Source organism: Diprion similis, chromosome 12 (assembly GCF_021155765.1).
Source record: "Diprion similis isolate iyDipSimi1 chromosome 12, iyDipSimi1.1, whole genome shotgun sequence".
Lineage (NCBI taxonomy): Eukaryota > Metazoa > Arthropoda > Insecta > Hymenoptera > Diprionidae > Diprion > Diprion similis.
In genome coordinates, this window is record NC_060116.1 from 15,194,938 (window position 1) to 15,217,129 (window position 22,192).

At 49.8% G+C, this 22,192-nt stretch overlaps 1 protein-coding gene across 1 annotated transcript in view; it reads right to left on the bottom strand.

Annotated features, from left to right (window-relative positions):
• Nucleotides 1–21,892, bottom strand: part of LOC124413331 (fibroblast growth factor 17) — a 99,056-nt gene extending 77,164 nt beyond the window's left edge. The window contains exon 1 of the mRNA XM_046893851.1: nt 21,645–21,892. Within this exon, the coding sequence (XP_046749807.1) occupies nt 21,645–21,658 (14 nt within the window). The 5' untranslated portion in view covers nt 21,659–21,892. The remainder of the gene's footprint in view (nt 1–21,644) is intronic.
• Between the last annotated feature and the right edge of the window lie 300 nt (nt 21,893–22,192).

A 22,192-nucleotide genomic window follows, 5' to 3' on the forward strand; every position in this document is an offset into this window, starting at 1 on the left:
GCGGCTGTGGTCCAGCGGCCTGGAGCGATCGAAATAGGTACAAGAGTGAATTGCAGGGCGTATGGCGGGGAAGGATGATCGGTGATCGCCGATCGGATCGGATTTCAATGAAGCCGCGATCTCTTCATCGCTTCTTGGCACACGCGCGGCGCTTGCTCTTGAAGGCAGCGAGCTGAACGGGTCGAAGAAGAGGATCTCGATGGATCCGACAACGACAAGTCGTCGAGGCTGCAGAGCGTAGCGCATAGCCTGCCGTGCAGCAGGCAAACTCGGTATCATTACAGCTCACTATACAACTTTCTGAATAAATTTCATCGATATTCTTCGATTAAATCTTCAACCGAAGCCATGCTTTCTCTTATAAAAATAACTACGGTCTGTACACACGCCCTGCTGATTAGCCCGTAAGCATGTTTTTTTCCTCCAATTTCTTTTTTTCAAATAAACTCTCAATTCAACCGTTGATATTTCTCTCCGAGCACAAGGATAACCTAAAATCGTTTGAACCCAATAAGAGATGAAGAAACAAAACCCCGGAACATATATTACTACCCTGCACGCTGCGTTCGATTTGCTTTACACCCTCTTCCAAAATGTATTACGATCCAGTCGATTACCATGACCAGAGTGATCCAAAGCGAACATCCACAGTTAAATGTGTTCGGATCCAGAGGATCGGTATCGTCGACTAAACCGCGTCCCACATATATAAATAGCTAATTATGCATTAATTAGCGTCGAATCCCGGCCGGTAGGTTGTTTTGGTTCGCGTTGATCCGGGGGCGATTAGTTCGCGCGATGCGGACTCCGGATTACCGAGGTGGCCGGTAATGGGTGATGAGTATTCTCACCTATCCTCACGGTGTGTTTCGGAATTTAAATCCGATTCGAAACTGTCGTTACCCGCGGTCAGCGGGCCGTGGACGATCGGCGGTTTATACAAAACGTGGAAACGAAGCCTGGCCGCAGCCTCTCTCGGACCTTCAGGGGCAGGGAATTGGCTCTGCATGGGAGTTCGGGCCGGTTCCCAAAGGTCGCGCCATCCAGCCGGAGGCCCCCGACCGCTTATTAAATTTAATTATTCCCCCGACAAATGATTCGGTATTAATTGGTCGTAGAAAGCCGGCCGTTACGGGCAAACAACCCAAAAACTGTTATACCCCGAAGACACGCGCAGGACGCGTCTTAACTCTGACGATGAGCGACAGGAGGGGGGGGTGAAAAAATCGTTTGAAAAAGTTCTCCCTAAAGAAAAGAGGGAAAAAAGGCAGGTAGGGTTATGCGTGCGCCGACACACGCCTCAAACCTACAAAAGTAGGTACAGGACCCCAGACGCGAGTGATCCCCGGGTGTTATTATTTTTAAGAGTGGTTGGATTGAATTTTTATAGGGTTGTTGGCATATGTTAACGGGCCTGAGCGGTTCTCAACCGGGGTTAAAAGTGTCGAAGGATTGTCCTGGAGGAGGGGTGGCCGATGAATCGGGGTTTGAACACCTCGTCAGCCGTCGCGTATAATGAGATCCGGCCTACGTTGGCAACCCTTCCTCCACCTAGCAACGATATCCTCCCCACGTACCATAACGCCTGTATAGGCTTTCTCAGCCGCGTTAGCATATGAATACCCACCCCGGCAGCCCCGCGCCCCGCAACGGTGAAATACAACTAATAAAAAGTTGAAAGGAACCCGGCGATACACCACCATTATACTCGGACGCATCGGTGAACGCTGGTGAACGCACCGGTACAGGGACCTAAATCGGCTCGTATAATAAGCTATTCACTCGATGATATGGTGTCCAAGGGCGTTGAAGGGTGTTGTTAACAAGATGACCACCGCAAAGGGTTGCCTTGTACATCCCTGCCGAAACACTTTAGAACTTTGGGGATTTCCCCGTAGGAATTGGACACACTTGCAGGCTTCAACTTAGCAGCTGATGGATACTTTACCTCAAATTTTGCAATATCTACAGATTTTCACTTTCAATTTTTTGCATTTCTCGCTCTTGCAAACGGCTCAATGAGACTAAATTTAATTATCTTCAAATTTCGTGGTCTCAATTCTTTTCCCATCCGCTGTTACCACTACGTGCAATAGTAGATTTTCTCATAGCTTCGAGATCAGTACTGAGCAAGATTCCAATAAATTCTATCTGCACAGGCTATCCACATTTTTCTGTGTTATTAAAAGTTCCTGAAAGCGTTTAAAACCGTGCGGCGCCACGCGGCCTCACGAGTTCTGGGTATAATGAGCCCGACGTCACTATCTCTCGGAACACTATATGCTCTCGGGTGATATAAGAGGTCACAGAGCGTGATCAGCTGGCACGAGTTCCATTAAGTTTCGACATTGAACGTGAATGGTTTGCGCGTGATGGCCAGGGGTTAATAGCTGCGCTTAAAAATTAATTTGGTTGATTAGCCGAAGATAGGAGAGCTCGACGGAGGTCAGAAGGTCACGGGCAGAGCGACTTGGTTGGTCGGGCCAACGGAACTTGGCCTAGAACGACACGTTTAGATAATACGTCGGTTGCCGCAGCGCAAAGAGCGCTAGAATCTTTCAACGGCGCTGCGTCGTTGCCGTTCACGCTACACAGAACAACTCGCTTGTCTTTTTCCCCCCCTTTTTTTTTGTTCTACTAGCTTCGCTTTTGCCTGTTTCTCTCTCTCTCTCCTTCTCGCCACGCGGCGGTGCCCTTCGATAACTGCGCAATTTGTGTAGGAATTCTTGCGCTGCTCTCGCTCTCGAGTGTCCGTGACGAGTGACGCAACGCCCCACGTCCCCCTTGGCCCTTCGCCTTTCAACGGCACAAACCTAACGCGATAATCACGGGCCCGGTCCTTTCCTTATACCCTGCAAGCTGCAATTTAACAAACGCGTCTGTCGTCCAAGGTACATATATACTTGTAGAAGCATGTTGCACCTTATATCTAAGACAGTTTTCAAATATGCCGCTCTTTTAACGCTGGGAATTGCGTCGCATTGTTAACTAACGTTAATTCATATCTGGTATAAATATGACTCGATAAATTTTCGACGTCGAGATAAAATTCAAAGCGTGTCACGTCATCGTCCGAACTAAATTGACAGCAGTAATTACAAAATTGAACCAATTTACATCGAGATTTGTTTGCTTTCACAAGGTGGACCGTTTTCCCTCGGACCGTTGCTGACGCACGTGTGGTGTAGAGACGAATAGGGAGTCTTATAAAGAGCCCAGCGACCATCACAGCCTCTCGTTCGGAGACCGGGGCGCATAAAGGGGGTCTGATTGTGAGTGAGCGGCGTCTGACGGAGGCGCCGCCTCCACCTCCGTGGAGTCCGATGCGGACGATTATTAGTAAGCATTACTCAGGCCCGTCGACGTCTCATTGACACTCGTCCCGGCGCTTCAGGGCTGACTGCGCAAAGTGGCGCAAAGCAGCTCCGTGTGGTTATTGTGCAGCCGGGTATGTAATTTCGCCGGAATGCGGCCGTGTGATTGATTTAAACGCGGTGGCGCGCGCGCGCCTTTTTGGTACACGAAGAGCCGGCTGTCATGTCAAAATATATGTGCCCTGCACGCGGGGTGCGGGGTGCGGGGAAAAGAGAGTCGAGCTAGGAGAGCTGGATCCCGTCCGAGGATCGCCGCTGATAGAGACGTCGGTTTCTTCTTGTGCCACAATTTCGCCCGTTTACGATCGCGTATATCAGCCCCGTGGTCCGCGGGGGAGACGCGAACCCGAGGTGTCCCGGACACCGCAGTAAAATGCATTTATGCATAACCCGACGACGCCCCGGTTATGAAGAGTCTCCGGTCGCTCTGGGGCGTCGAAGTCCTCGAACGCGCGTCGATAGTGCGCTCGATTTTTTAACGACGCTCAAAGAAACTGCTCGTCGGACTCAACGTCGTCTTCGAGTCGTTACCGGGATCCCGGGAGGTCCGTTCTCGGCTTTTGGGTGCCGGGGTGAGGGCGCAGTCCACATCGCGTAAATCACCCTCCGCGTGTATATATACTCGTGTGTTTACTGTAAGAATCGGCGATTTTATCGATCGCTGAGATCCTCCCCCGGCGAGGAATTGCCAGACGATCGAGAGAGTCGCGTGGCTCGGCGGCTAATCAAAAATTACTTATCGCCATGCCTTGTCTCGGCTCGACACCTGCGACGAACCAGGCCCAGGTGACGCGGGATGGATCGGAAGGCGCCGGTTTTCAGTCATTGTTCCAAGTCATTCGACCGCTCATCCGCTTCTACACGCGGCCTGTAATTTCATGGACCGGCGCGGCGGCAGTCGAATCACCTCCGTTATATTATATAGAGAGATACCGATTAAATTTGATGCGAACGAGAGTGCTGACAGAGTGAATTGGGCGAGGTCAGGACCCACCGATCATCGCCACTCCCCCGCCTATCGATAGATCTCGGATAACGCGATGCCACCGAGAAGCGATCGCACCTATTGATCTTGGCTAACTGAACAGGCTGAACTCTTTAATGGACGAGTATAATATTCAAAATTAGTTTTCCAGATAACCTGACCGGGCCCCGGTTGGGTTCTAGTCAGGAAACACTGGTTAGACTGGAAATCTGGGCCCCGACTGGATCCTGGTGAAGAAAACACCAAATTTTTTAAAATCTCTGAATATGGAGAAACGTATCTACAGCACAGTGTTCGTGGTGTTCCAGCAGTAGTTTGAAAAAATCTTAGAGCGGGTGCGATGATTGATACTTAGTTCGTAGTACAAACACAGCGGACGATGGTAAACCACTCGTCTGAATAGGGGATAAGTGTGTAGATGACAAGTCGGGGGTAGGTGACGGGCAAAGCCCTCAACCAATGTAAATGGTATGCAGCGAGGTCGAGGTAGCGAGACACCGCGGTCCGTGTACGGTGAGACAATGCGTCAAGGTGACGGGGCGAAAAGGCGCTTCGTAGTTTGTTGAAGCTCTTGCCGACTCCTTGGAGAAGAGGATTAAAGCGAAGCTGCTTTGCCCGGCGCCTTATTGGGAAATTCTCTGGGCGCGAGGACTGGAGACAATAACTCAGAAAGGCGAAGCTGGGAATTGGGGCTAGGTCAGGGCGGCGGTGATAAGGAAATATACGGGCCAGTGTCTAGGGGCCCGATAAATCGAACGAATCGAACGCGTGAGAACCTGCCCCGAAGACGTCATCGGTATGTGATTAATAGCGGGCGGCACGATACCGCGACGATGTACGAACAAGGCTCCCTCCTGTCCAGGTCCTGTCCTCCGTGTCCTGTCTCCTGGTTCATACACGGTGTCTCATAACCGTCCTGCATGACAGCATTAAGGCCCCGACGTTATCGGCCTCGCATCGATCACAACCTTTCGTAGATATGTCTTGTGTAGTAATAGTGTGTTGTACCATCCGATCGTATATCCTGAATGTATATCATGCAACCAAGAAGTCCCGGGTCTCTTGGGCTACTCGTTCTCTTCACGCTGGCCAACGAGATGTACATACGAATTTCGAAGTCCCGCGATTTATTACGACCACACGTCACCCGACTCTCGATCATCGACGAAGTTAAACGGTCCATCGTTCTCATATCTAATCGCGTAGGCACTTACTACTAGTATTTTTTACTACTGTTTGTGGTATCCGGCAAGAGCAAATCATAATAACAGAACTATAAAAGAAAGTAAGTGACGTAGTAAAGACAAGTCACGTGGCCTAAGAGTATGACGGTAATCCTGCAAGAAATCAACTTCGTCAAAGTTAATAAAAATATCAGTATTTATCCGTGTAATTTCGGTCGACGCGGGGTAGGCGAATTTTGCCGCGAGGCACTGGGTCTTCCCTGGACTTTTTTAGGCATTAAACCGCCCGGTAAGGACAGACCTACTAATTGAATAAGATCACATTACCGAGATGTGTCCAGAAGATCGGACTCTCGGAGCGGTTCCAGAGTGCGTGGGCGAACGTTCACACGCCACGAACGCTTGCGGTGAGGATGAGAGGAAGACTGTCCGCCGCGGAGAAAGGGAGAGAGAGAAAGAGAGAAGGGAAGAAAGAGACAGAGGAGAAGTGCAGGCGGAGGAGGAATCCCAAACTCGAAGATTCCAGCTCGTGCTAGTTCCTTCCCTCTTATTTATGCCCTTGTTTATTTATTACTTGTCAAAGAACGCCATAAGCTCGTCTTCAGGCGCAACACGCTGCTGCTGCTGTTGCTGTTACTGTTGCTGTTGCTGGACCGATATTCAGCGCCCTGCATGACGTTGCGTGCGTGTGAAACTGCAGAGTTGAGCGGCCGTCTGCAGACGAGAGATAATGAAAATTCTTATTATAAATTTGAATATAATTCGCAGCCATCGCACATTTGGGTCCCGGGTGAAGAGGTCAGGCCTTGAGAAATTCCCGTTTCGGAACTACGGTCCGGCGGAGCACGCCGCAAAGGCCGGGACGAGCTTTATTACGGCGATACTGAAGCGGCGGGACAGGGTGAAATTTAATTTGTTGTTTCGGAAGTGTTCCTCGTATCACGCCTGCTCACCATCTCCTCGGCCAAGTCGGCTGTCCGTCGCTTCCAGTCGCCAAGGGCGGGTTTCAGCCACCTTCGGACACGCGGCCAACCGAGCGACGCGACGCGTCTCCGCCTCGGGCTGGACCCAAGAGCAAGGTGCGCTCCGGCGGGACGGAAGAGGGGCAGCCAGTTTTGTAACTTCGAATTAAATTTCACAGCTCGTGAACCAAGTGTCGACTCGCGACTGCCGGCGTGATGAACAAGACGCGCGCCGCCCGCCGCCGCAGCCGTCCAGACGCGCCGCGCCGCGACGACGACGACTAAGGACGCTCTATACTCATTATACTCATGCCCAAACGAATGACTGACACTCCGACAGACTTACGGCATGGTAGTTGAAACGATGCATGGACGCGCTTGGTGAGAAGATCCGCCGACACCTTCCAATTCCAGAATCACCTACGTTCCGGAGAATTTTTACGATTATTATAATAACCCGCGTATATCTTCTCCATCCGGGCATATTACACGTCCGCGTATATGTACCTACACATGTGCATGTATGTCACGTGTGACGAAATTTAATCGGTATGGAAAAGATGGTGTGAAGAGAAATTGAAGATAAGAATCAGGAACAGAAACGATGGTTGATATTTTTACGCCGTTGTACCAACGTTTGTGCAAATACTTTATATTGGTTCGCTTTAGTTATAAATAATTCAACTTAACTCTAGGTATAATACCCTTTAAGGCTTGTTGGTAGCTTCGCTTTCCGGTAACGGTACCAAAACTGAAATATGGTTCAATTCTACATAACAAATAACGTCAATGGACGGTGAGGCACGGCGCAATATATCATGTCGTTCGGTTTATACATTGCAATTGTCTCTTCGGTCATAAACGCAATCTGTGTAGAGTTGAACCAAATTTTAGTTTTTACCCGATAGTACCGGAAGCGAAAGCTGCATTAATGATCATTGCTGTACGCATGACAGTGTTTCAGAACCATCGTACTCTATTTAAACCAGCAATGTAAACTTGCAAGTGAATAAAGAGAGTAAACTATCATCGAGTGTGTGACCTTTTTATTTTTATTGTTAAGCCAAGACGTGGTGTAAGAATTTCAATTTTCTTAAGCGAATATTCCGCCACCTCTGTCGTTGCGATGATGCAAAAAGAGACCGTAAACCCTGCAGAGGAATGGGCGGACCTCGGGTGTCCCGTGAAGCGCGTTTCGCGTTTCTTCTTATACGAGTTTCGGACGTGAAGTATACATGTATGCTCGAGGAATCGAAGAGCAGGGAGAAGTGAAAGAGGCGGAGATAAGGAGAGAGAGAAAGAGAGAGAGAATGCGCCGCGGCGTCATGAGGACGCTTTAAAGTGTAATTCCCTGTTATTATATGGCCGCTCTCGCGCGACTCGTACGAAGTATACGCGCATCTAATAAATAAAATGAAGGCGAAGAGGTCAAGAGGTAAGCCGGGAAACCCATCGCGGGAACGAGCCAAGTCCCGATTATCCCAACGTTCGATTGCACGCTCCCGTGTCGCTTGAAATTTTTAATCTTAGCAACGTTTCGATCAGCAAAAGAAGTCGCGAAATTGTATAAATACAAAATAAAGACTAGAAAAAAAGTCCTTGATTAAGAGGGGCGGGAATGTGGCGCACGGCCAGTTTGGCATCTCTCGCGTGGTTCACGGCGATATCGTGCATTCCAATCGATGGAATTCTCCGCGGAGAAATGCGCGGAGAAGCAGTCAGATCGACAGTAAAGTTTTGAGCCCACTCCGTCCGACGTGCAAAGCACGCCTAATAGTTTATGCTCGTGAGAATAGCGTGTAGCCTCAAAGGAATTCCACCCCCCTCCATCCTCTAATGTCGCAAACTTTATTCAGCTTATCATTTTTATATCGGCACTGGACGCCGAGCAAAGACGCCCCTTTTAAGGGCCCGCAGACGTCACGCGATTTGCATACGACGAAGCCTGGCGCCGAAAGCACGCAAGCACGAGGAAAGAACGAGGAAAGAACGAGGGGTTCGACGCACCGCGAGAAAGACGAGTCGGATTGATTTAGGATCTTCGAGATCCGCACCTACTCATCCTCGAGGAAGTCGGGGGAGCCGAGTTCACCCGGTTCATCCAGGATGGATGGATCGCCGGGCCGCCGTGAGCGGGGGCGAGTGTTTTGATACCGGGACCGAAATCAATCACCGATGGAGCGGAGGCACGCGGCGGGTGCAGCTAGAGGTCAGCGAGTCGAGAGAATCGGGAGAGAAGAGAGGAAGAAACACATCGGTCTAGAGGACTTTGATGTATGTCGACAAGCGGCGAAGCTCCCGACCGAAGCCCCAGCTAACTGCATTTCGAGAGCTGACTTTGTGACGAAATGCTCTCTCTCTCACTCTCTCTCGCTCTCGCGTATCGAGAATTTCTTTCGGGCTTCTTCGCGACTTGACCACCACCACCACCTGGTGGTTGATGATTTTCGCCTCCGACAGGGTTACTTTACGGTTATTGCACGGGGCTTTCTCACGAAGGCACGAAGGACGCGAGACTGTTGGAAGTAAGACCGTTACGCGGTAACACGATTAGCCGGACGATGAACATTCGGGAAAACTCGATCCCGTGGTAAATTGAATGGTAAGCCGGTGATCGTTGCGAGTCCTTCGTTCCGTATCGCAAGACCCGATCTCACCCTAATTGTAACAAATTGTCGGACAACAGTGTCGACTTTGTGGAACGGCTCCATTGGAATCGGATCTCCGGTCGTCTCTCTCTCTCTCTCTCGCCGGGAATAGGAAATCGAGTCGTTTTCTGTTTTACAGGAAACGAGCGATCGCCTGACGCGCGGGATGAAGCCGTGGGCAGGGCGTCCGGACGGATGGACTGAAGGACGATCAGGAGGCGACGCAAAGCTACGGTCACTAAATTAATAAGTAGTAAACGACGGTCAGACAAAGGCCGCGCGTCACGCGTGCGTCGCTCCGTGAGTGAGCAATATTTCAGTTTTTCGGGTAAAGGAATACCTACGAAAGTGGAATCGTGATTTTTAGTATAGCCAGAATTACGACCACCTCCGAGAGGCTGTTGCAGCGATAGTTATCTCGGACGGATAGGACGCGCCACCCGACCATCGCATCGCGTCGCTTCACCTCGCTGTGATCAGCGTCCATTCAGCTCCGGATTTCAGCCCGACTCGAGCCTCCGCAGGAAATTTATTAACCAACGCCATGGAGTGCAGCGCCTAGCTCTGGTACCCGCCGTCACCTTTCAAGGCTTGCTGCCCCTCCCAGGCCCCCGGGCGTTACTCTTCCTCCGATATCTTTACCCGAAGAGTATATAACCCGCTTCTCACACTTTCCTCATCGCCATCGTCTTCGCATCGCGGATGATTGTAGCGCTGCAGCCTGTTCATCACAGCTTCTCAACCGTTCATTTTTCGCACCTATCGGCAGAGGCAAATTGCCCCCGAGGAAGGCGCGTTCCACTCGAGGATAACGAGGTGACGGGGCGAGAAACGAGGTCTTAAACCGAATCAATGATAATATTTCAAGCGGTGCTACCGCCTCGATGCACGTGCCCTCTCAGCCAGCTCGCGAAGAGAGAGGGAGGAAAGAGTCTCTTCTTTTCTGGTGTAGGTACGCGCCTTTACGAGCGAGCTGATCCTATCTCGGTCATAATCCCTCGACGCTGACAGACCGACTTAATTCCGCGGCCGTTTCGTCCAAACTCTATTTAAACGCACTCGCGAAAAGTCAGCGTAAATAACTGACCGTCTCGGGCTTAAGGCTCGTCTTCCACTCGTTAAGGAGGCGTTAGGCTCTCGTTAGGCTTCCCATAAATACTTACACGGTCGGCGGATCTTCGTCATTCGTTAATTCCACCACCAATGGGTAACAGGTTGCTACTTCGTGCCGGAAATTGAAAAAGACGCTACTTAGAATTTGCAGTCGCCTTGTTTTCTCGGTTTAAGACTCTGACCATACGCACCGGATGAGAGGTGGTGGCGTTGGACTCTGGATTAAGACTCGAGTTTTGGAAAGGCGTGACCCACGGTGACTGAGGGTCCACCTTGGTTATTTATTTGCTATTGCCTGATTTGACGCTCTTTCGTACGTATATACCCGCTGTTATACGCATAGGCGGTAAATTAATTAAGCCAAGGTAGGCGGTGTTAATTTATGCACTCTCGTGCCTTGGGGATCGATTTCGGTTTTCTGTTTTATTTTTCGTTCATTTTTATTTTCATTTTTATTTTTACTTTTATTTTTATTCCTCTCACAGCACACTGCACGTGGGAACAGTTTCTCATTCCCTCGACGATCATCCCGCGACAATCTCTGACCTATGAGACGTATCTCGGTTCGCTTTTGACCGGGCCAAAAAGAGAGAGTTGTGCATGCAAGATCCTGGTGGGAGTATAATTAAGTGGAATAGACAGCTGCAGTTCATCAGTTCTATTGCGAATTTCAAGCCTACAGACGTCAAGCCGCCTTTCTCACGTTTCGTCATTCATCTAACAGGTATAAAAAAAATTCTGTATTATTTTTATTCTCAAATTGACGCTTCGTCCGAGACGACAAAGAGGCGGAAGAGTCGTGAGCAGAAAAATTTGTCCCACCTTGACCCAAAATTCTAGAGCGTTTTACAATGGCCGGCAAAAATTAGGAGCGATTATAGGATCAAGCGTTGCTGCGGGGTCACAAGAGGTCGGTGGAAAAGGTCGAGACGCGGCGCAGATCGGTTCGCGCGATTAAGCGATCCTCGACACCCGGATGAACGCCGCCTCCTCGGCTTCGTCCTGGGCGTCGAGACACGGATTCAGGATTCGGTAGTCCTGTCCCGGCACAAGCGCGCTCCTGTAACCCGATACCGGGCGATATCCATTACTCGAGCTGCACCGGGGAGGAGGGTGCGGGCGAAAACCGGAGGATATGACAAGCTCACCCCATGCGCTTCGTGGGCGACCCTCGTCCTCCTTCTTTCGGATGAAATTTAACACCATCGAGAAGGAGAACCGCGATTCCCGTTGTCTCGACGCGTCGCTCGTTACCTGCGAGCAAAAATTTCGCCGAATTTGTTACCCCTCGTGATTTTCAGATTTTCTTCCATAGAAGAAGCACATAATTCGGGTGCGAAGGCCTTCAATTTGTTCTAAGTCGATCTCGAAACCCTCTTCGAAAGATAAACCGCTCCCGTAACTTTCTCGTGTCCACAATTCCGTATCGCCTTATCACCGAATCCCACTTGTTTACGAGACGCAGCTCAACACAACTGCGGATGCGTTGATGCAGTCTCATCATCTCGTTTATCAGAATGGGGAAAGTGTTTTTAAAACAAATTAAACCTCCAGTCTGATCCAGTGAAAATCTTGTTTGGTCAATGGCTGGAACCTGATGAGTTTGCCCCATTTTAACGAATATTATACGTACAGTCCAGTTAAAAAAGCATTGAAATGGACGAATGAAGGAATAGAGGTTTAATGGTTCGGTTGTTGAATCAATTTTTGATATATTTCATCATATCGTGTACCTGGAGTAATCAAAATGTGAAGGATATCCTGACTGTGTCGTGATCAGAAAAATGTCACAGGCCTTCCCGACTACAATAACTTGTCACCTTGAAACCCAGAGAACTACGCGTGAATGAGCTAATGTGAAGGGACGACAACTGGAGTCCGGATCGAAGGGTGTTTCAGCAGGAGAGGGTGAAGGATGGACCTTTGTTCCAGCCAGGGCATTGTCGTGGAAGTGGACGCGTCTGGTGGGGGGGGTATGCGGGAGGATTGTCCGAGTTTCGAAGTTGCCGAGAGGACATCGAACCCGCGGAGGATGGGTCCGGGTGTTTTCGCATGCCCGGGGTGTGCAAACATTTGTCTAAATTTGCGAGATCGAGTGGGGAATCGATTACAAGTGGTTTCAACTTGGAAGGAGGTCAGTAGTCAGGCTGCGGCGGAGTGGATGCAGCGGATGCTGCAGAGCCGAGCGAAGGACCGGTTAGCAGGAGATTCGGCAGGCGAAGAAGGAGCGACGCGACGTCGCCTATTTGCGTAGCAGGCATAGAGTGTCTGTGCAAACAATTTTCGCCATCCCCGTTGCGGGTCGGCGGCGAGGGTGTCAGGACGCGGCGAAGACACGCGTTGCGAGGAAAAGGAGCGGGCAACGAGCGGAGAGAATGTTTGGAGACGATGTTGACACGGACGTGAAAATTTAAAAATACAACGGTGCGCGCGTAGCCACCGAGTGCCGAAGAGCGAGTAGCTTGTACATACGTCCACACGTACATATACAAATACGCGCGGGGAAAACGCGTCGGTGAGTTCCCGTCCGTTTTGGCCGTGGTGTACCTCGTGTCTCGGTATGGGTGCATCACGCGCAAGGTGATCGTAAGTTTTCGAGTCCGCGGAGGCGAAGCAGCAGCAACAGCAGCAACAGCAGCCACCAGCACACAGGTGAAAACGTGTTCCCACTACGCCGAGCACACGTCTGACTTACGAAACCCGAGGACATAATTATTGATATTAATTTGAATATTCCTATTTATGTTATTTTTTATTAATTTTCTTCCCGACTTCTTGTCGCTCCTTTTTCATTTCTGTGTCTAGTTTTTTTTTTGATTTTTTTTTTTTTTTTTTTCATCTTCTCTTTATACGTTTTATATAGGTGTATACCTCTCTGCCACGGCAGTGACATTCCGGCAGCGGTTCTTCTCCTTTTACTCAATATCTTTAAACCGTATGCGTGCCGCGCTATCCATGGCTCGATATTAATCGTCGATTTAGAACTCGTTCGCGGACGCCCAACGATATGAGGCGCGCGCTACTTGAGCGTCGCTTCATCCATCTAGTGTTGCAAGCCACGCTCCACGCCCACGGAACATCTCCAGGTGCTTACGCTGCCGCTCTGTTTCGGTACACCAAGGAGAAGACGACCAGACCCGGACAATCGACACGTGAGTAGTACCTGCTGTCCTAGTTAATTAGATTCCAAAAGCGCAGCCAGTTAATGTACGATAATGTTGTGTGCGCAATCAAGAGCATCGCCGAACGGTCTCATCAACTCGATTTAATACGTAATCGATAATTCGCGTTTTAGAAAATCCTAATACCAAGGATAATTGTTTACTCGTCAAAATTCAGGCCATCCAAATATTTCTTTTTTATATTTTTCTATATAATTTCATCCCGAGCTGTTGACCACTTTGCAATCAGAATCAGCGCAGTTTGCAAGAAGTGTTTTGAACTCGTTCAAAGTCGTTTGAAGTGACGGAAAATCTGGGATGAAATAATTTGAAATCACCTCGAAGTACTTCAAATTGATGCACGTGTAACTTGAAAGTCTCCTCTTTCCAAAACCTCGCAATAGCCACGCAGCTGTTCGGTGAGAAGCCACGGTCAATCGGTTCTCCACGATGTTAGTACCTCGTGCGAAATGAAAAATGAATCTAAACCCCGGACCAGGGCCGACACCTGTGCTCTAGTCAGGCTAGAGACGAGGAGGGGGGGGGGGGGGGGGGGGGGAGCGTAACACGCACCAGAGATGGTGCATCGTACGGCAAAGGTGAGAACGGAATGCGTCGGTTTGTGCTCATTAGCTTTCGTCGAGCGAGTTCAATCAGATTACGAGGGCCGCGACGACGTGCGTCTGGGCAGAGTTGGCCGGTTGTTCGGTCGGGTCCGCACAGCAGCCTCACCTATGGTAAGTATTTTATCTCCCGGTCACCGATCAAAACGCATCGGGATGATTTTATTATTTGGCGCCTGGGAGCTGGGGATCAGTGCGAGCTGGTTGTCATTGCTCAGGGTCTCTCATTCCCCTTCCAGCTCCGGGACCCGAAGGCAGCTGGCCTCGTTTTTACGATGAATTAATGGACTCGCACCCCGAGCTGCCCGGCGCCAGGGTGCAGCGTAACCTGGAGCACCTTTGTAGCGGGGCAAGGCGCAGAGCTTGCGTGTCCAGCACAATATCACAGCGGCATAGCGGCAGTAACCGACGCTGAGAATTAGCCTTAGGCAGCCATAAACCATCCGGGATGTTTTTACGGCCTATGTTGTGGTCTTACTCGTAATACTCTTCGTTCCATATCGAGCCCGAACAAGGGCGTGGTGATGGACGCGGAATAAAATAGAGAAAGACGTAAAAGGAGTAGCTGGCCGCGGCCTCGGCCCCGTGAAATCAGCTCCGGATCTTCGCAGGTTGATCAATTATGTCTCGTATATATATGTATGTATATGTCGGATTTAATAGACAAGTCACGACGACGGAAGAAGGGGAGGAGAGCCGATTCTAAACCATAAAAAATATATCCCAACGAGGGAACTTCCATCTCTCGCTTTAACGTCCGCCACTGAATTATTCACTGGTTAGAATTACTGCCACGGGATGACTCGGTTCAAATCGTTAAATACCTACAACGAACGGCACGGTCACAGCTTGGCTCGAAATATGTATACCGAAGTGAATATGAAGAGGTGAGAGAGGAGTTGGGAAAAGCCTTGAAGAAGAAAGGTGGCGCCCCTCCTTCATCCCGATTTGACAATGTCGAAATCGCCTAATTACCTCACGCGATCAATTACACTGGAATGAGACGCGCTCGTGGGAGATGATTGTGAGACCTGATATACGCAAGGAACCAAAACACACGCGTGATAAAGAAAGCGTAAAATAAAAAATACAAAATAAAAGAAAATAATAAATATATCCTCTGGAATATTTATCGCTCGGAATAACTGCGGAAGAACTCGGTATAAATCGTTAAAGATGAACGAGGAGACAGGTTCGAGAGTCTCGCCCAACATGCTGCACCAGCCAAACCAGCCCACAATCCACATACTAGGCACCATTTACCAACACCAGGCCACAAGGCTCGACTCCGTCTCTTTGCCGAACCGCTCTTCTTGTATGTCAAATTGGTGCGTCGTCGTCGTTGTCGTCGTGAGGAACGGGGACCGTGAGTTGCACTCCAGAGACGGGGACCGAGTATCGGGAGAATAAGTGAGAACCGATCAATCGCTGCCGAGTGACGCTATCGCTGGCATCAGTCCGACGACAAGTGCAGCCCATCCCGACGCCTCGACGATCCGAATTGCCCCTCGGGGGACGTGAGCCTCGCGACCGGCGCTATGCGATACGCACACGTGTTCTACGCGGTACCGGTCCACCACCCCGGAGGCGTTCGGTTCCAGGGTGATCCAGGGTCGCCTCGAGGGGGGCCCGGGGTCAGAAGCCGGAGATATAATTGAAGGGGATCCATAGGTTTGTTTGAAGAGTGGTTTTTTAATCGACCCACGACACCTGCCACATCTATAAGAATGTTGTGAAAGTTGAACTGCGACTTACGACCGTCAAATATGTGTACGAAACGCGTAAAAAGGACTTATACAGGATTTACTCAATTATGATGCATCGACTGCGCAGTAATGCTTTCCATTTCCTCTAACGATTGAAAATTTACACTCGCAATAGGGGTTTGACTGGAATAATAGCCTGCCGTTGTGCTTGTCCAGCGACAAACCACGATTCTAATACAAAGCGACATCGACTCAACGAAAAGAAGATAAAAAAATAAAGGGAAGGAAAGGAAAGGTGAGGACATAAACAACATTTTCTGTAACTCGTACTTCTTCCTCGGAGAGTTCGAAATGTGACAACCGGTTGTGTGACGATGCGAGAAGAAAAGGACGGCAATGGAGATGTGAAGAACCATTTGAAGTGGCCATTACTCGATGCTACGTTGCTCGGATAAATCTATCGATGCACTTGTATCGGTACATTTAGTTTGATCTACGGCATATTCTCGGCCAATTTTACTAGACAACATGTACAAGCCTCCTACCGAAATGGTTAACCGCGGTAGCCAAGTTGTCGAAACAATGCGATGCATTGTAGGCTCGCGGAAGACGTCGGCTACTTTTTCCTTTATCTATTATTGGCAGCAGAAGTTGTAAAAGTATCCGCCATCCTTCCGGAGGGCTCACTTTAACCTTAGTTGCCTCTCCCCCCATAGACGCGCTGTTTTCCAACCACTTCCACGGTTCGGGGTCAATGCTCGGAGCAACGGGAGCGTGTCCAGGATAGTACGGGATCTTCTTATGCCACCCCTAAAACCAAGCTCGGTAATTTTCGGCCACCCCTGGTACCGCAGGTCCAATTAGAGACCGCCACACCGCAGCCCAAGATCAGTTTGGCAAAAATGTAACTCGGCGGAGACGCTGAGTCTGGTACCAGATGGATTAATGCAAAGGTGCCTCAGACCTAACAAGCGAATCATCTCTCTGAGATATATTATGTCGCTTCACGGGTGGTTAAGCCTGGAGAGTGGCTACCTACCAAGAGCTCGCCAGTGCTTGAACAGCTCGAGCGAAAGGAGGACGGAACGAGGAGACGAGGGCGAGATTCATCTCGGCGAGTCAAGTTGCAGGGAGAGGGGATGCTGCTGCTTCTGCTGCTGTGGCGACGAGGACGTCGGCGTGCCTCCTCGGTAATGCCTTGTAAGCCGCACTAATCTCCTTGCCTCTTATTCTTACCTCTTTACCTCCGAGGAGAACTTTCTCCCTCTCCTCCCCCCGTTCTCTCTCTCTCTCCTCTCTGATTTACCGAGATGTTTTCATTGTCTCTGTTCGCCAGACTATATACCCATACTCGTGATGATAACAATCTCGCCGACTCTTTTTGGTTCTCCATCACGTCTACTCGCCTTCACCCGGCTCTCGGGCTCCAAGCGGGTTTTTACAACCGGCAACGACTCGCTAGTCGGATAGATATGCGCGTAGTTGCGATGGCAAAAATTACCCGAAGCACGATCACCGCGGCTGCCGTTGGTCGAGATTGGATCGGGGATTTCCCGCAGAGCGCACGAATAACCGGAGTCGCCTGCTGCAGTTTCCGCGGAAATAAACTGGCGAAATTTATGAAGCCTGCGCGCAGAGAAAAGGGTGCGGAAAATCAGCAGTCCCTCATCTCGACGGCAATTAACTGATTGTCCTTCCAGGGAAAACTGACCCATTTTAAGGTGAGTAGACGTCGGATATCTCCAGGCTGAGCAAAGTATTATCGTAACGAGTTTCGTCGTCGACAACACTGCAGCGAAGCGCTGAATAAAGCTGGGGGTGACAAATTTCCCGGGTGAACGAAAGAGAGGGAAACGTGGAACCGGAATAAAGCTCTGTCCTTAATTGGAACAGTGGCTTAGTGAGCCGGGTGTAAACAGGAGCTTAGCACGAGGGACGTGCCGCTGTCGACTTACAATTAGTGCCAGATGTTGACGAGCCTGCACCCGGGTCCAGGAAACCCCGAGACTCTGCAGGCGGCTGTTCGTTCACCCCATTATATTTTGTCAGCGATAAAAGTGATTCTCGATCGAGAAAAACCCCATTCGAAATGCAGACTCGACGCTATTTCAATGCCCCATTAAAAGTCCTGTCGCCCCGAGCGATAGCTGCAAACCTCGGGGTCAAATGCCCGCGTAATGATCCACCGATTATCAGATATTTCCACACAAAGAAGGGAGCGTCTATAGTGATTGCCGCCTCGAGCCTCGGCGACATTGTTGCTTACGTCTGAGTTGCGAAATGCACCTGTAGCTTGTTAGCGCCCGTTGTAACGCCTCGCAATTTGCATTCTAATTCGTTCCTCGGAGTCGTTTATGCCGAAGACGATGAGGGTATATTATCGAAAATGCACATTCCACGCTGCCCTTCAGCATTCCTCGAAGAAGTTTGCGGTTCGCGAAGTTGCTGTCGCTTACCAATCGCAGGCTGAATGGCAGCCGGGTAACTTGCAGTTAGAGTTAAATTGGAATACGTGAAGTAAACTGAGGTGCAGTGACCCCGGTTCGGGGGTGCGTTCAGTACTCGATAAATCGGGCAATCAGGAGGGATCCACGCTCGGACAAACTTTAAGCATTTTACGTGATTAAACTTTTCCTACATGCGGACAAGTTTTCCTTTCGGCGTAGGATGGCGACTCGATTCCACCGGCAGAAAAATATGCGACACTCCCACTCACCCGGCACTTCTACCAAAGCGATAGATACGCCCTCTCCCACCCCTCGAACCGGACCGACCGACTTTATCGAGTTCGACCCGCCGTCAGGACGAATCGCCCAAGTTTTAAGTATTTTCAAAAAGAATTCCACCCGCGAAAATACGCCGGTATACCTAGACGTACCGAATACCTATGGGGATATACCTTCGAGGCAATAAAATATGTCTGCATGGGTGCGTTTATGGATGGACGGAGACTGACTCACCGAAAGGGTGTGGCGGGTAAATATCTTTTAAGGGGTAGTATTGAACTTGTGAATATTCGTACCTCCGTGAGGTAGAGAAAAAGTTTCAACCCCTATTTGCAAATCACATCGAACCCGGTTTAGTGGCAAGTATCAAATTAAAAACAGCAGTTAACCGTCTTGAACGCGGTATTTCACAGTTGTGAAAAGATTACGGAAGTTCGAAGGAGCTTGAGAAGAATTTGAGAATAGAATGGTAACTCTGCGATCACGCCGAGTTTCTCACGTCCAACGATGACGCGGTGATTCTGGAGCCTCTCATTATTCCGAAAGCTCGAAAATGGGATACCAAAAATTGCGCTAATCCCTTTAAAGTGAGATCTCTAGGGTCGAAGGGGCGAAAGAGGGAGGAAGGCAGGGTCCATCTAACAGGTAGGTTACCCGGCGTCGGACCCACGCTGCCACGATGCACCCATGGAAACTTCAAAGAGGCAAAGAACAAAAGATTTCTTTTCCACTCAAGTTCTACAGGTGCTCTGCACCCCCTCCATCACTCTATCTCTACCTCCCCCTCCCCGCCCCTCTTTCTCCCTTTCTTTTTCTCTCTTTCTCTCTCTTCAGTTCTTGCGGAGATTTCCATCGGTTTGGTTAACCCTGCACGGACTCTAGGTGTTAAAGTAAACACCGAGAGCAGCCAGACTTTCTAACGTCATTCGAACGCCGACGAGCCCGCGGCTGCCGTTGCGGCTGCTGAAGCGTTCCGAAATCTCCCGCGTTTCCTGAAAGGCAGTTTAGACCAAAAAGGTGAAAAAATTCCCGCGTCGCTACCCGTACTTGGGCGTTTACTACTCCTCCCGCAGGTTTCACCCCTGGAGGCAGCTAGTAGCGCAATGCCATTAGCACGACGCCTTTTCTATCGCGGTTGAATTTATCTCGGCTCGTGGAGTGGCGATCAGCGTCGGCAGCGAAGGGACCGATAAGTCATTCTCTGATATAGCCCGGCGGCGTTTGCGTCCACTGTGCCTCAAGTCTAGGTCTGCATGAATTATACGCCGGATTATAGGGCCTCAAATTGCCGCGCATTACGAGGAGACGGTACCACGCGGGCCTCACCGCTGCTGCGACGATGATAGCGTTCCTGAACCGCGGAAGCGGGCTTCTTTTACGACTGCCTACGTGACGGGGAATCCAGGATTGACCGCCGATTATCCTACGCCGATCAATGAACCGGGGCAAGCGAAGGGTTCGTTGCGGTGCGGGATTTAAAACCCTCGAGTATTTACCTGGCATGCACCGAAGGCCGCATCTCCGTTTTCGCCGAGTCTATGGAGCGGCTGCACCTCTTTAATCCGTGCTAAATATTCGTTTTATCGTTAACTCTGACAGCCTCCAATAGCAACATTGTGTAACTGTTTTCATTTTTACAAAGATTTACGAATGAGAAATTGGTGAAGCAAATCCCACCAGACATTCACGGTTTGCGCCTGTTCGCTTAACCCAACTCGAGTCGTATATTAATTTGAAAATTTATTATACTTGTCATCTCGCGAATATGCCGACGTAAAATTCCTCCTATTTTCAGCCGAAGGACAAAGTCCCGTGACGCATTTTTACCGTCTTATTTTCCTACTACAACTCTACCAACCTGCTTTTGTTTTATGTAGGTACCGAGAAAAGTCTGATGGATTGAAATGTTTCTGAGCTTGCAGCCTCTTACGCGAGACGCCCACCCTTGCGGACTACGAAATGTGCACGAAAATATAACCTGATGAATATTCAAAATTTTCACCGAATATATATGCAGTGGTGTATGAATAATTGGCTCATATCTTCAACGTCATGTCAATAATTCCACACCAAATTTATACTCTCTCGGCTTCTCGCAAACTGATGGAATTTGATGGAACCATTTATAGAATCAAGTTGTCAACCGTCACGGTGCTTCGCATACCGCCAATTTGAATCGAGAATGAAATTCCCTATCTTTCTGAAATTTTTCTTTTTCGTCTAACTCTAATTCACAAGAAACCTAAATAAACTAAAGAAAAAATTGCAAGGTTATTCTGTCTTATACCGTTCGAGGATATGGATTCTATAAAACAAACTCCATCACTGATCAATCTTGGATGGTGTAACCGTTCACTCAATTGTCCAGTTTTATAAATCGCCCGTCGAAAGATCGGAGGAGTAGGAATTATACCTACAGCTGTTTCTCTGTAATCAAACGGTTGTTTTTCCGCGCGGTCAGAGCTAAGCTTATACACATCGATCGATTTTTCCCCATCCCAAACTGCTTACGTAAAAGCATTCCGGAGCATTCTTGAGGTTGAATATTTTTCAACGAAAGAATGCAAATCTCGAGTGAATACACTCGACGTATTTATAGCCACGGTGGTGACACAGTACTGAGTTGAAAAAATTCACCGCTTTCGCGATGAAGCTGAGGGAGAGAGAAGTAAGAAATAAGAAGAAGAAGAAGAATAAGAATAAAAGGCGGATGAGGAAAAAGGACGAGCGACGCGGAGGAGGTCCTCCGCGAGGACGCAACGACGGCGACGTAACCGCATTTGTCCCGTCGCCGACGGAGTCGTCCTATAGTTGTCCACTTGTCTGATGAGCCGGGTTTCAAGCGACAAAAAGCAAGTGTCAAGTGGCCGTCGACGCCGTATAACTGACGCCGGCGTCTTCTTCTATAGGTGCGCGAGGATGAAATTTATGTCTAAAAGTGTTACACTTTTTTTGAACCGTTTATTTTCCTCACATTTTTTGTTTCTGGTTAAAAACAGAGTCGCTCTACCGTTCGCCCTACTATCGCAACACTTTAAGACCGGAACTGACCCGCGGTACTTTGAAAGTAGGTATCTTAACCATTGGCGAACAGCATATAAGTCGAAATGTGAAGGACAAGAAGAATGAATGCTTCGATGAACGAAGTTTTTCAGCACTGACCTTATAATGAACATGTGTATCCCGTGATCTCTGGATGGGCAGTCATTGGTCTCCGGCAGTGAAGGGAGACGAAGTCAGTTCCTGGAGGGTCCGGCTGCGGGATGCCTCGGTTATGGAGGGTGAAAACGGCACGAAAACTACCCGGACACGTCGGCGTTAAAATTCGTTTTCGCAAGGTGAGCCGGCCTCGTGGTCTCGCACGGGTCTCGTGGTCTCCCGTGGTCCTGTCACTCGGACGCTCGTATCTCGTGGCGGTGGTCGATAGCGCGGCGCTCTACTGACGTCGCGACGCCTCGCTGTGTCGTGCCGGCCCGTCGACGCTCCTGCCGCCCCCGACACCCCCGGCGTCCTCGACGCCCCCCACGGAATCCGGAACAACCCGGAAACTAACGAACACCCACACACACGGCCGACCGACCGACCGACCGACCGACCGACCGACGCCCGGCGCCAAACTACCCTTGCCTCTTTCCACCCCTTTCCACCCCCACCCTCCCTCCAACTACCGCCCACGCCACGCGCCACGAGCCACGACGTCGCCGTCGGCG